The following is a 15,010-nucleotide window of genomic DNA, read 5'->3' on the forward strand; positions in this document are numbered from 1 at the left end:
TGATAAATTATTGACCAATTTTAATGGCCTCCTCTCTTTGCAATGCAATGTTAATGACTGGAAGAAAAAAAAAAACGTGCAATTTTTGTATGAAAAGTGAGGATTTTTTATGTACCACTACAAGGCAAGCTCCTCGGTGGCAGGGCCCCGGGGGTGGATGAGATCCGCCCGGAGTTCCTAAAGACTCTGGATGTTGTGGGGCTGTCGTGGTTGACACGCCTCTGCAACATCGCGTGGACATCGGGGACAGTGCCTCTGGATTGGCAAACCGGGGTGGTGGTCCCCCTTTTTAAGAAGGGGGACCGGAGGGTGTGTTCCAACTACAGAGGGATCACACTCCTCAGCCTCCCTGGTAAGGTCTATTCAGGGGTGCTGGAGAGGAGGGTCCGTCGGGAGGTCGAATCTCGGATTCAGGAGGAGCAGTGTGGTTTTCGTCCTGGCCGTGGAACAGTGGACCAGCTCTACACCCTCCGCAGGATCCTCGAGGGTGCGTGGGAGTTCACTCAACCAGTCCACATGTGTTTTGTGGATTTGGAGAAGGCGTTCGACCGTGTCCCTCGGGGAGTTCTGTGGGGGGTGCTTCGGGAGTACGGGGTGCCGGGCCCCTTGATACGGGCTGTTCGGTCCCTGTACGACCGTTGCCAGAGTTTGGTCCGCATTGCCGGCAGTAAGTCGGATTCGTTTCCTGTGAGGGTTGGACTCCGCCAAGGTTGCCCTTTGTCACCGATTCTGTTCATAACTTTTATGGACAGAATTTCTAGGCGCAGCCGAGGCGTGGAGGGGTTCCGGTTTGGTGGCCTCAGCATTGCATCTCTGCTCTTTGCAGATGATGTGGTGCTGTTGGCTTCATCAGGCCGGGGCCTCCAGCTCTCGCTGGAGCGGTTCGCAGCCGAGTGTGAAGCGGCTGGGATGAGGATCAGCACCTCCAAATCCGAGACCATGGTCCTCAGTCGGAAAAGGGTGGAGTGTCGTCTTCAGGTCGGGGACGAGATCCTGCCCCAAGTGGAGGAGTTCAAGTATCTTGGGGTCTTGTTCACAAGTGAGGGTAGGATGGAGCGGGAGATCGACAGGCGGATCGGTGCAGCGTCTGCAGTGATGCGGACGCTGTATCGGTCCGTCGTGGTGAAGAAAGAGCTGAGCCAAAAGGCAAAGCTCTCGATTTACCGGTCGATCTACGTTCCGACCCTCACCTATGGTCACGAGCTGTGGGTCGTGACCGAAAGAACGAGATCCCGGATACAAGCGGCCGAAATGAGTTTCCTCCGCAGGGTGTCCGGGCTCTCCCTTAGAGATAGGGTAAGAAGCTCGGTCATCCGGGAGGGACTCAGAGTCGAGCCGCTGCTCCTCCGCGTTGAGAGGAGCCAGCTGAGGTGGCTCGGGCATCTGGTTCGGCTGCCTCCTGGACGCCTCCCTGGGGAGGTGTTTCGGGCATGTCCCACTGGCGGGAGGCCCCGGGGACGACCCAGGACACGCTGGAGAGACTATGTCTCTCGGCTGGCCTGGGAACGCCTTGGGATCCCGCCGGAGGAGCTGGTTGAAGTGGCTGGGGAGAGGGAAGTCTGGGTTTCCCTCCTGAAGCTGCTGCCCCCGCGACCCGACCCCGGATAAGCGGAAGAAGATGGATGGATGGATGGCACTTAGGGGTGTTAAAAAAAAATCGATTCGGCGATATATCGCGATACTACATCGCGCGATTCTCGAATCGATTCAATAATCGGCAGAATCGATTGTTTTTTTTGTTTTTTGTTTTTTAGGATTCACACCTTGAGCATGGAGGATGTTATATGAACGGCACATTAAGCCTTAATATTTTTATTTTAATGCTGTTCAAACATGAAACAGATTACAACCTCTATAAGACTGAAATTTCAGATAAATAAATAATACATTTTCATATAAATCTTACACTCTACAAGCTTACTGATTAGTATTTTCTAAATATGAATGAAAAAAAATCGCAACAATCGACTTATAAATTCGTATCGGGATTAATCGGTATCGAATCGTGACCATTCGTATCGGGATTAATCGGTATCGAATCGAATCGTGACCTGTGAATCGTGATACGAATCGAATCGTCATCACACCCCTAATGGCACTACAAGGATTCTGCCCTTCATCACCATTTTGTGCACCGTTTTGTGCATCAAATTGTGCAGTTTGTTGTATTTGCTTTTATTTCCCCTTGTTTTACTCTCGCCAGGACGGTATTGCAAAATGTTTCTAATTAGCGCTAGTTTTTGAGGTAAATTTTTGTTTGTGTTTTTTTTTTCTTTAAGAAAAAAAGAGCTAATAATACACGTTATGACATTAACATTCTCTTTATGCTACAATTTTGATGATTTTGATGACAAGCATGTCCATACAGTACTCTTTCAATTTTTATTCAGTATTGTGAAAGACGGCGATCGTTATTTTAGATAACCTATATGTAAATCATGCTACTGAAAATCAAGCAAAAATGTGGATTATTAGGCAATATCAGTGTCAAATAAATGCAAAAACATGCTTTGACACAGCTCTTGGACTGATTTTGCAATTTAACAACATTGTTACTCCCAAGTCCCCACTCGGAGCTTCAACTTTCCATTCAGCCTCGTAACATTCACAGCGGTAACAAGCAGCACGTCGATAGCAGCCCAGTGATACAATCAATATAAGATACACAGCATTTGGGAGCTGCAAATGTATTTTGCTGCAGCATGTTCTGACTCTACAACCTCAATCTGCCAGCGAGTTTTGCAGCTCTCAGCAATGCCACTTAAAATAAACTGTCACATGTCCACAAGCATGTTTGTTCACACAGGGACTTTTTATAGCAGCAAGGCCTGCTGTAAAATTTCCTGACCAAAAAACTCAAGAGCCATCTGCGAGTTGGGTTAAAAGCTTCAAAGAAGAGTATAAACAGGGTCTGTGTCAAGTCTTTGATGTTCAAAGTCAAATCCACCATATACAAATCGTATTGCAGAACTGAAGGGGGAGTTTGCATGCAGTTTTAAAACTACTAGCAAGATTTGAAACACAGCCTCACTTCGATAATTGAGTGTCTGTATGGAACATACAGCTCCCTTCCCTCTGCTTCTGTCTGTAGTCTGTCGAGTGACTGATGGTGGACTTTCAGTTTCGGTAATGCTCCTGAAGTCCAAAGCAGCAGCTGAGGGTGAGCTAAGAGAGTAGCTGAGAGTGCACGGACAATGATTAGCACCTTGTCAGTCATGCCTTCTATCCGTCTTATTGGTTGTTTTTGTTTTGTTTTGGGTCGGGGCAAACACTGTACAGTGCTTTGGCTGGTTAATGCATTCCATTTTGTCTCAATTGCTCCAAACAGGACTTTTAATTTAGATGATAGATGGCAAACATGAACCATTCTGTCAAAATTCACCTGCTTTCACCTGAACTCTTCCTTAACAACTAATGCGAACAGATGGATCACTGTAGAGCAAGTGTGCCTAATATGTCAATCGTGATTGACCGGTCGATTACAAAGGTAGAGTGGGTTGGATTGTGTGGCATTTAAAAAAAAAGATTCAGCCAATCATCAGTCTTCACTATGCTGTTTCTCACCTGATTGTCACACAGGGCAGTGTACATCTACAATTTACTCAGTAGTTTCTAAATTTAAGTTTAAAAAAAAATCTCAAAACTCGATTTATAGATTCATATGGGGATTTATCGGTATTGGATCGAATCGTGACCTATGAATTGTGATACAGATCGAATCGCCAGGTACTGGGCAATTCACACCCCTATTATATATGGTAAATGTAGTGCACTTATATATATGGATATAACGATAAGGACAATATCGTGATATCATGATATTCAAACTGCCACAATATCGTTGTCGTCACGTTCACTATATTTAAAAGCAACACCTCTGTTATAAAAGTCAGGTTTATTTACATTTGAGCAGTTGTAGCACCATCTGGTGGCTAGTTTTGTAGTGCAATTTAATTTTCATTAGGGATATTTTGGCCCTTCTAAGGTTAAAATCTACGCTAATTGTCAGATGAAGGGGAACATAATATACTTGTGAAGCAAGTCAATATGTGAAGGAACTCAATGTGTGAGCGCATTAACTCAATGTGTGAGTGCATTAACAAGTAAGCGCCTCCATATTGTCATTAGAGATTGCAGGTGATTTATATGCATTGCTGTTATGTACCAAAGCAAAATATGGTGCTTTTTTTTTGGGTATGAGCTCTTTTTTGGGGGGGGGGGAACAATATTGTGACCTTTTTTAAATATCACCAACCTCCCAACAATATCGAGATAATTATCCTCTTGTGAACTTCATATCGTGATAATATCGTATTGTGACGTTTGGATATAGTTACATCCCTACTGATATAGCACTTTTATGTACTCCAGTCACAGTGTGTTTAACATGTACCTCAATTTGAGGAAATGTTCTACTTGACTGCATTATTTGGCTCAACAGAAGACAATTGAATTGATAATTTTTAACATTTTCTAAGTAGCTCGCATGCTGAAAAATCACCTCTGTTGTAAAAATAAATAGCACTATGGGAAAACAGTTGGAGCCCATTATTATCACACAAGTCATGCCTCAAGGGCAGACCACCTCCCCCTATAGCACCTTAGACAACACCCTGCATGTGTTTCCACCATTCCACATCTCAGAGGAAGATGACATAATCTCTGTAAATATAATCTTGAATACAAATTCACAGATCATATGTGGGAAGTTAGCATCACTGCTTTGACCTTCATTACAGTGCACATGTGCGCTCTGTACACAGAATGGCAAGAGAGACACATTTCTGGCAGTCTAATTGGGAGAATGTTGCCCCATCGCTGAGGTTCGTCTTGCTTGTCCCTGTGGAGAAGCTGTCAGATAAGTGGAGCGCAGCCTCCAGCTCAAATGTCACCCTATGACAGGAGATGAACACCAAGTACCGGTAACTTTTTGGGGAATTGTAATTACACCTCTTTATAGAATATATAGTCGTACATTAACAAAGTGAAGTATCCAGGTAGCAGAAATACACACTGAATATCGGGAAAGAGTTTGCAGTCCTCTGTTTGATATAAATGAGTGGAATCCAGGAAATTTGGTCTACCCAAACATGGGTGGGCCACAAGTTTTTATACAAATGTTTTTTTTTAAACGTTCTTGTTTAGTTTTTTTTAAGACAACCTTAAAAGATGTAGCATTTATTTTTCCTGTATTGCACACCCAATGCCCGAGTATTTTTAGTGCTGCTTTTATGGGGTGTGAAGGAGAAAGCGAATATATGAGCGTATACAAAGAGAGGCAAGCGCACACACAGTCGATGAGAGGATGGGTCTCCGGGGGGGTTGACGTGTAATACTGGCCAGTAATTGCTAACCGGCTCCATACATCACAAGGAGACAGACAGAGGAGATGAGAGGTTAAAGCCAGTTATGTAGCACGCGGCTCTCCACAAGTAAATGAGAGCATGTAAAGCAACTCATCAATGCCTATCAAAGCTGTGCAGCCCAACAGAAAGGAGGGAAGAATCATTGGTGCAATAAAGCAATGCGTTTCATTTTTGTAGCATTTCATTATGTGCTGAGAAGATGGCAAGGAAATTCAATTCAAGTCAACTGATTTGTTTCTTTAAAATTTTGTCAATGTAGTGTTTCTATTGATAAAAAAAAAAGATATATATAAAGGAGTAGCCAAATATTCTCTTAATTGCAAGTCTGTATAGTCCTAATAGAGGTTTACTATCAACTATTCAACCATATGTTCATGGTTTGTGTTGGGTTTGGATTGATTTTGGTTTAATTTGATTTTGTCCTCATGTTTCTTTAAGTTCAGTCATGATCTGTTTTGCGTTGTTGTCCTTGTGTGCCCCCCTAGTCTTGTCAAGCATTGTCATGTCCACCTGTGTTTGCCTGCCCTTCCTCATGTGTCCACTTGTCTCTTGCCCAGCTGTCTCATTGTGTCAATTAGTGTGTGTATTTACAGGCTTCTTGCAGGAATCACTCAGTGAAATTTTAGACCTTTTTTTTAAGACCAACTTCACGACTGACCAAAGACCCCTAAAAAAAAAGGGGGGGGGGGGGGGGTTCACATATTTGATTCTCAAAACCATGTCCGCTTTGGAAGTTGCTAGGCTGGGACAAAAAGCTCGTTATCGGCTGATGACCTACTACGCTTGTCATAGCAAGCTTTTGCTTTCCGGCTTTGCCGTGTGACTCGAGGGCCTTTGCGCCCAAAGTCCCCAAATTTATATCTTTTTTTTTTTTTTTTTTTGCAAACTTTGCAACGAATAGAGTGCTTATCGCCGGCTACCTTATCCAACCAGCTGGAAAAGTCGGGAATTTCGAGCCAGTTCTTGTTGAACTGGCATTGACCAATTTCCTTACAAATTGACTGTCCACACTTTCCATTCTGACTAGCTAAAAATAATTGTCCACACTCCCCGTTCAAACAAGCTAACTGCAATATCTTGGCGCAAAGTCGGGAACGTAAACTTGAAATGTACGGTTACCGGTAGTGGAGTACAGAGCCACCTAATTAACAATGTTACATTCACACAAATAGTGAAGGGGCTTTGTAAGCCTGTGATCAGATCACTCTTGGATTAGCGATTGTTACTTTCAATGAGTTTCTTGCCTGATTAAATAAAAGAAATGAAAAAAAAACATGTGCGCGGCCGCTTCATTGACATTCGCACACACCGGAGATAAGGGCTTTGCTTTGCTTCACTTATCGCAGCCTACTTACATTAGGTATGGCAAAAGTCCTCTCAGAAAAAAACGTTTCAGCATCGCAATTAACTGGCCACCACTGTGCTTATATGCTTTGGCTAACATCAATAGTGATGTCTTCTGTTGTTTTGGTACACAGTTCAACAAATGTAACAAAAACAAAAAAGTGAATACATACCAACCCAGGTCTGCCAAGTTCGTCGTTCACCACAACTGCCCGTTTGTTTGTTTTTGTCCCGGTAGTGTTAGCTTGACATGCTGAGCTCGGGATGCCCGCAAACAGCAACAACGATAATTCATGCCCCTCCTGTTGTCGTATCTCGCGGTAAAACAAGCCACGGCGCGTCACATCTCACCAAACATCTCATTTGCACCGCCCCACGTACCTTCACTCCTGCCCGCCCGAACTACATTGAACTGCAATGCAAACGCACCCCCTCAAATGTCTCCTTCACTTTGAGCACGCAAATACTAGAAACAACGCAACACGCACATTTTTTGTTCTTTCTACAGAGCAGACACTTCTCGGAATATAAGGAGAGGATGTAATAATTTTAAGACTTGGGCAAATTAAATTTTAGACATCGGCTGAAAATATGGCTGTTTTTTAAAGACATTTTAGGCCTAAAATTTAACTTTCTGAATTTTAGACTTTTTTTTTTTTTTTTTTAAGACCCTGCGGGAACCCTGATTTAGTTTCTTGTCTCCCTGCTGTCCGCGTCGATTCATTGTTTTCACCCTGTTATGGCGCTGGTGTCTTGCCTTGTTGTTTTCCCAATGTCTTGTTTTGCTTACCTTTTGGATTTTGCTTTTGTTTTGGTTTAATTAAATTCCGTTCTTACGCCACCTCTGCCTCCTCGCCCCGCTTATTTGCATTTGGGTCCACAACCACGCCTCAAAACTTGACACATACAAAATTCTTCAAGTACAAACAATATAAAATTATTTCAAAATATATACATAGTGTAAACTGTAAAGTATTTTGTAAACACAGAAACCAGACAAAAGTTGAGATTGTCGTTATAAAAACAAATGAAACAAATGTGTTGCCAAGTTCAGTAATTTTTATATATGGAAATATCAAACCAACATATGAAAAAAAAAATCAAAACATATTTCAACCACTTAAATTATCCAGAATTAATTACTAAACTAGTGAGGTGGCCTTCCCTCTCTTATCACTGATGTCTTGTTGCACGCTCTGCAACTCTACTACCAACGTTAAACAGACTTGTTATGCTTATTATGCTCATCTTCCTCAAGAACAGGCTCAAAAGTAAAGAAAGTTTAATATACAGAATTAAGCACATTTTGTTTTGATTAAAGCAAGCCCTTCTTGTATTAGTGTTAAAGTAATTATTGGATGCGCATTTTACTTCTTTAACATGTGTACGTACTGGAACATTTCAGCAACTCTCCTGTCATCTCCTGTTACTGTCTCATACCGGATACCATTGATGAAAATGGAAAACAATTTAGTGAGATTGTGAACCAAGAGTCAGTGACCCAATAACACGGCAAGATGAAGATTCATCACACTCTAAGTAGCCTGGTGTCAGTGCTACAAGATAATGAGTCATAATGTAGGCCATCAAAACCAGGGCAGAGATCACTGCAGATAGTACTGGTAGCCTCTAAGCACTCTTTAAGTATGCCCATTAATATCTGCACATTTTAAAATGATGGACTCTACATACTACAACAGGAAGTGAGCATCCAATGCAAAATCGTACAGCCACAAGCGTGCCAACAGACCTTTCATGATACTTCTACTCATAAATGCACTCGGCCTGAGAGTTAAAGTTATCAGGCCCTTATAATGTTATTTAAAAAAAAAAACTGTATTTCGTGCACGTCTTATGCTAATAGCACAACGAACCCAATCACTGAGGTTCACATGCGGTCAGTAGCCGTCACACTTTTGAGTCATATTGTCAGTTCTGCATTATTCTGCGTATCTGTCTGAAATTCCAGCCAAAATGACAGTGACATACAATAGCTGCTACAGTAAATATTTAAGATGTGATTTTGAGTGTAATGCTCTGAATTGTCCCTATGTGTGCTTGTGAGTGTGGATGGTTGTTCGTCTCTGTGTGCCCTGCGATTGGTTGGCAACCGGTCCAGGGTGTCCCCCGCCTACTGCCCACAGCCAGCTGAGATAGGTGCCAGCACCCCCCGCGACCCTTGTGAGGAATAAGCGGTCAAGAAAATGGATGGATGGATGGATGGATGGATGGATGGATGGATGGATGGATGGATGGATGGATGGATGGATTTTGAGTGTAAATACAAGTTCCTGCTAATCTTGTTCACATTAAAGGGGAAGTCCACCCAAAAATGTTCTTTACCATAATGTGTTGTATGTGCCAGTATATATACAGAATTCTGTTTAATATTGTGTTTGTGGTGGCCTATGAGTTAAGTACCAAAACCCAACTCATCTCTGGGGGCGGCCATTTTTCCACTTGCTCTCAACAGAAAATGACATCACAGTTGCTCAGGTAACGACCAATCACGGCTCAGCTTCAGAAAACGGGTAAGCCGTGATTGGTCGTTACCTGAGGAACTGTGATGTCATTTTCAGTCAACAGCAAGTAAAATATATTGTAAAAAAATAAAATAGATAATGACATAATGACATGAATGTTTATATTGCACAACTGTTGTGTGGCTGTGTATTGCCTTACTATAAAAAAAACACTACTTGGCAACTCTAGCCCTATTCTTGTCAGAGTACACTCTGCTGATTGGAGAGACTGCAGCTTGTATCAGACACAAAAACACCACTGCCATGCTTCCCCCCACATTTTTGTTAACATTTCAGCATTTGCAGAAGTACATGCAACACTGGGTACTATTAGATTCTTTTTTGATGTTATAGAAGGTGAAAACGTGCCGCAATGACTAATGTTTGTGGTGGAAATATATTGGATGACTCATTGTTTTGAGTTACCTTCAATATGGAGGAGTGAGTGCTGAAGCTGACAGTGTAAGGCCTTAAAACAATCCCATCTGCGGTGCCAAAGTCAAACTCATTTGAATGAACAAACAACAGCAAGAGGGGCAGAAAGCCCAAGGCATAAGAGCACAGCTGCTCAACAGAAAATCACCCAACACTGCCAGAGGCAAGAAAAGGATATCTCAAGTAAGAGCAAGGGAAAGAAAAAGTATGGTAACTAACTTTTCTTGGTAGAAGCCTAATGATTTAGCTAGAGCTGTCAAAATTAATCGATTAAGCAGCAAGTAACCGATTATCAAATTAATCAACAACTATTTAATAATTGAGTAATCGTTTGTCCAAATTCTCTGATTTCAGCATAATAGTAATTGTTCACTGATTTCTGTACTCTTTCATGAAAAAAAAAAAAAAGACTATATTACTGATTATATTCTGTTTAATCAAAACAAGATAATTATCAACATCTGTTCTTACTTTGGAATAGTGCTGTCAAAAGTTAAAGCGTTAACTAATTAATCACAAAAAATTATCGCATTAATCATGTATTAACGCAGATTAATCACACAATTAAGATGATCCTTTAGCTGAGAGCACAGGTTGTGTTTGAGCAATAAACGTAACCGCATGCATTAAAGTAAAGCATTTCATAAATGTTTGCGTGTGACATTCAGAATATTTGTTCATGTCAAACTACTGGGGTCCTTTTTTTCCCATTTTAAGTTATGCAAATAATTAACTGAGTAAAAGAAGAGGAGGATGAGCCGTGTGCAATGGATAAAAACAAATTTGAAGATGTCCTCGTAACATTAAATGTCGAAAAAATTAATACAGAATAGGTACTCTTTAAATTTGGTGGGCAAACAAATATTGATGAAAAATCCTTTTTAATTGTGATTAATCAAAATTCTAAAGTGTGATTAATCTGATTAAAAAATGTAATCGTTGACAGGTCTACTTTGGAAACAATGACTGAACCGGTAACATAGTACATCAGTCGGAATAAACAATAATCAGGTAAAAAAAAATGCTTTGCAATACACTTGAATGCAAAATTAAAACGAGTCTGATTAGTCGATTAATCGATTGAATAATCGATAGATTAATCGATTCTAAAAATATTCGATAGTAACAGCACTAGACTTATCTGAAGTCTACATAAATTAGAACCAGAGATATTGTGCAACAAATTCTTAAAAAAATAAATAAATACTGTAACTTTCAGACACAACACACCTGCTAGGCCGGCATGCAGCCTCCAGCTCTTCCCCACATGCGAATGGAAAGTGGAGCAGGCGCAAAGAAGAGAGAGGAAGTGGGAGTTTAAACAGCATGGAAGGAAGACAGAAAGAGATGAGCACAACATGCAGTGAGAAGGGCAAACGGCAGGACAAGCTGCCTCTTTTCCTATTACAGCATATACCTGCATTTGCTGCATTGTGGGAGGCTGTCGAATTCCAAGCATCCTTGGTGTCAGATGCCAGAAGGAGATGGATGGATGACGGCTGATTGGGAAAACTCAGATAGCATGATGCGGAAGGTTTTTGATTTGACAGATGGAGAGGAGTGTGACAGCTCCGCGTTTCCTGGCCAAAGCTTTAGCCGGAGCGGTACTGACCCTGGTTGAGTTTACTCAAGCAGCCCGAGGCACAGAGGGAGCGGACGCTTCTCGGCTCCCAGCATCTCCGGCCCTTCATCCCACTCTGCGCGGCCCCGATTCAGCTCCACGCTCCTCGAGACGCATCACAGAGCGGAGGGGGGGGCTGAGGCGGCCACTTTTTCCAGTCAGCATTGCAGCGTACGCGCACACACATGCATATTCACGGACATACGTACGGTGCCGCCCCGAGGATGTGGGGAAGGAACGTAGACGCTCCTTCCAGTCATTCCCATCCCCTCTCCTGCTTTGCTTCCGGAAACACATACGCCACACACATCCACAAAGCCTTGCACATTTTCAATTCCCCTCCACGCACTTCTCTCATTGCAGTGCAGATTGGAGAGGGAGGGAGGAGGGAGGGAGTTGAAGCAGAGAGGAGACAGGACTGGTCAGGCCGGCCAACAGTGATCTACTCAACGGAGACCAGAATGCACAGCCCTCCCGCCTCCCCGCCATCCCTGTCTGTCTGCTGCTGACAGCAAAAGTCAGCTATTTCTGGAAAGCTAAATGGCATGCTATTAAGTTAGGCTGCGATGCTTCAAAAACAACCTAAGTATCAGATTATAATAGGAAATGTTAAGTCACAGTGAAATGTCCAAAGATATCAAACAGGCCATTCTTTCCCTCTCTTCTCCTAGCCTTTCTGAGAATCTTTTCTAGTTCCAACAAGAAGCTCAATGTCACATTTTCACCTTACTGAAGTCATTGTTATTGTACAAACAAGGTGCCCAAGGTTATTTTAGTTAACTAAAACTAACAAAGAAAAACGTAAAACTATAATTCAAAAAACAATTGCGTGAACGAAATAAAATAAAAACGGAAATATTAAAAAAAAATAAAAATAAATAAAAGAACACTAGCTGAAACTACATTTTACGTTTACAAAACTAACTAGAATTATAGCAAAAATGTCTTTCGTTTTAGTCTTTGGTAATTAACTTAATGCATGAGCCTTTGGGGATAATTTTAAGTAGATTTAAAGTAGATTTATTTTGATATTAACCGGAATAAGGAGTTTTAAAGTGTGTCACACAGAAGTGGCGTCATCTAGCAGCAGCCAATAGAAAAGCACCTTCAGATGACGTCGCTCCCATGGTTGTTTTTTTAAATATTGCAAACATCCATCCATCCATCCATTTTCTTGACCGCTTATTCCTCACAAGGGTCGCGGGGGGTGCTGGCGCCTATCTCAGCTGGCTCTGGGCAGTAGGCGGGGGACACCCTGGACTGGTTGCCAGCCAATCGCAGGGCACACAGAGACGAACAACCATCCACACTCACACGCACACCTAGGGACAATTCGGAGCGCCCAATTAACCTGCCATGTATGTCTTTGGAATGTGGGAGCAGACCGGAGTACCCGGAGAAGACCCATGCAGGCACGGGGAGAACATGCAAACTCCACCCAGGAAGGTCCGAGCCTGGACTCGAACCGGAGACCTCAGAACTGGGAAGCGGACGTGCTAACCACTCGACTACCGTGCCGCCATATTGCAAACAAGTCATACATAAAAAAAAAAAAATAAATAAAAAAAAGAAAAGAAAAAAACTTAAACTAATACTAAACTAACAAAAATTAAAAAAAAAAAAAACTAACAGAACCACCATGAAAACTAATAACACTAGCTAAATGAAAAAAAAACTGTAAACGAAATAAAAACTAATTAAAATGAAAATTAAAAACTATAACCCTGACTGTCACACCCTTGAGCTGAATTTTAGAGTATTCAGTAAGATCATTCCAACAGTTCCACAATGATCATTCTAGCCTAACATGGGACCATGATTCATATATTGGAGGCAAGGCATTATATATATCCATTATATGCCAAGACTATACGACCTGCCATTGTGAGGTCTTTATGCTGTCAAATTAAAAATTAAAATGTAAAATAAATGTGGTGCTTTTATGGGTGGAAAGTGAGGTAAGAACTGCTGACAAGGAAGATTTGCTGGATTGTAAATAATAATAATAATAATAATAATAATAATAATAATAATAATAATAATAATAATAATAATAATTTGGGATGGGCGAAAAAAAAAAACTAAAAGAGCATTTTTGTGTTTTATTTTGAGCGTTAAGACTATTGAAGAGTGACTGTGCTGTTTTTTTTGTCAAAATTAAAGGAAATATATTTGTTTAAAAATATTTTTTAGTGATTTTTTTATTTGTCAAAATGTACTACTGGTATCGGCAGTTGGTATCGGTAATGGTGTCGGTCTGAAAAAAAAATGGGATCGAACATCCCTAATAATAATAATATAGTCTAAATCAGGGGTCTTTAGCATCAGGTGTGTTGATCGGCGCAAACATCTAAAACCTGCAGGACTCCGGACCACGAGGACTGGAATTGGTACACCCTGGAAACGATGCATAGCATTCTTTGTAAATGTCAATGTTAAACAGGTCTTAACATTTCCCTGTTTATTTGCTCCAAGGGAGATTTAGTTAAAAGCGGGTCGAGAAGAGGAACTAAACCAAGAGCCAACTGTCTCATTAAGCCACTTACTGCATTAAGACGCAGGAACACAAAGCATCCCCACAGCCTGAGAGAGAAAGTATTGAGCTCATTAAAACCAGACAAATGGCTGAAGTTGAGGAGATGAACCTCCACAGTTCAGAAATTAAACCAAAGAGAAGCTGACATTTTCGAAAGTTTGAGCTATTCACCTCAGCCAATTATAGGAGACGGCGATGTACAATTGGCATTGATCCATAGCGGGGAAGAAGAAGAAAAAAACAAACCTTTATGCTCCACTGCTTTTAGATGGCTAGAGTCCACTAACACAAAGAACCTGAAAGGCTAAAAATCAAACACTGTAAAAAGAAGTCAAAAATAAAGTCTACATGAAACACTTGAGAACCAATTGCTTCCTGTGCAAACTAGCAGTAGCATAGGTAATTCAACTCGATGAAATCAGAAGCAAATACTTCATATTGCTATATAAAACGGCACAATGGAATAAAATTACTGTTCAGTTGAATCTCAAAACTGGATGAATCCAGTCATCAAGTCATATGTCTGCTTACTTATCAGTTACTGACAGCGACAGACTCTTGGAATCCAGTAGAAAAGTCTCCTGACAGCTATATAGTTCAGAGAGAGACGGTTGAAAGACAATTATGTATTTAAACTGAGCTGAATGAACACTCAATGATAGATGAGGAAAGTATTTCTAATACCATTCAATGAAATAGATAGCTTGGCATCATCCATGTTGTAGCAAGAAAGACAATTATTCTATAGGTTTATATACAAGACACAGCAGAAGGAATATTGTACTGTACAGTGACATCTGCTATTTGTGGGGGATATGGAACGAGAATAACAAAATTCCGCCCATAATTGATGCCCATTGAAATATTCAAAATAACAAAATGCTGATAAACATTCAGTATATGTTTTCCACAAAACATAGGGGGATGACAATAAATCTAGGGGGGGACTAAATTATGAAAGAAATCGTAAAAAAAAAAAAAAAAATTGGGGGAAAAAAAATGGCAAATATGTCAATCTGTGTGTGCAAAACCATGAGCGAGTATGCGACTGTATACAGAAAAAATGTTTCTGGCTGTTTGTTTGCCACTGTGTATATTTACTATTTGAAGAGATAGTTACATCTTGCCATATTGTTTGATATGATGCAATGTTGATATGCACGTAATGTCATCTGGTATCAAGAAC

General features: G+C 41.2%; 1 protein-coding gene across 7 annotated transcripts in view; it reads right to left on the minus strand.

The window, feature by feature from the left end:
* osbp2b (oxysterol binding protein 2b) overlaps nt 1-15,010 on the minus strand; it is a 55,738-nt gene that overhangs the window by 23,278 nt on the left and 17,450 nt on the right. The window contains exon 1 of one of the 7 annotated variants that reach the window (XM_077520842.1): nt 11,280-11,929. The exons of 4 other annotated variants lie outside the window; for them this stretch is intronic. In XM_077520842.1, coding sequence (XP_077376968.1) covers nt 11,280-11,358 — 79 coding nt within the window. In that variant the 5' untranslated portion in view covers nt 11,359-11,929. Of the gene's footprint in view, nt 1-10,897; nt 10,999-11,084; nt 11,105-11,279; nt 11,930-15,010 lie in introns of those variants that run through there. 2 more of the 7 variants (XM_077520843.1, XM_077520845.1) reach the window with 2 other exon arrangements.

Source organism: Festucalex cinctus, chromosome 5, assembly GCF_051991245.1.
Source record: "Festucalex cinctus isolate MCC-2025b chromosome 5, RoL_Fcin_1.0, whole genome shotgun sequence".
Lineage (NCBI taxonomy): Eukaryota > Metazoa > Chordata > Actinopteri > Syngnathiformes > Syngnathidae > Festucalex > Festucalex cinctus.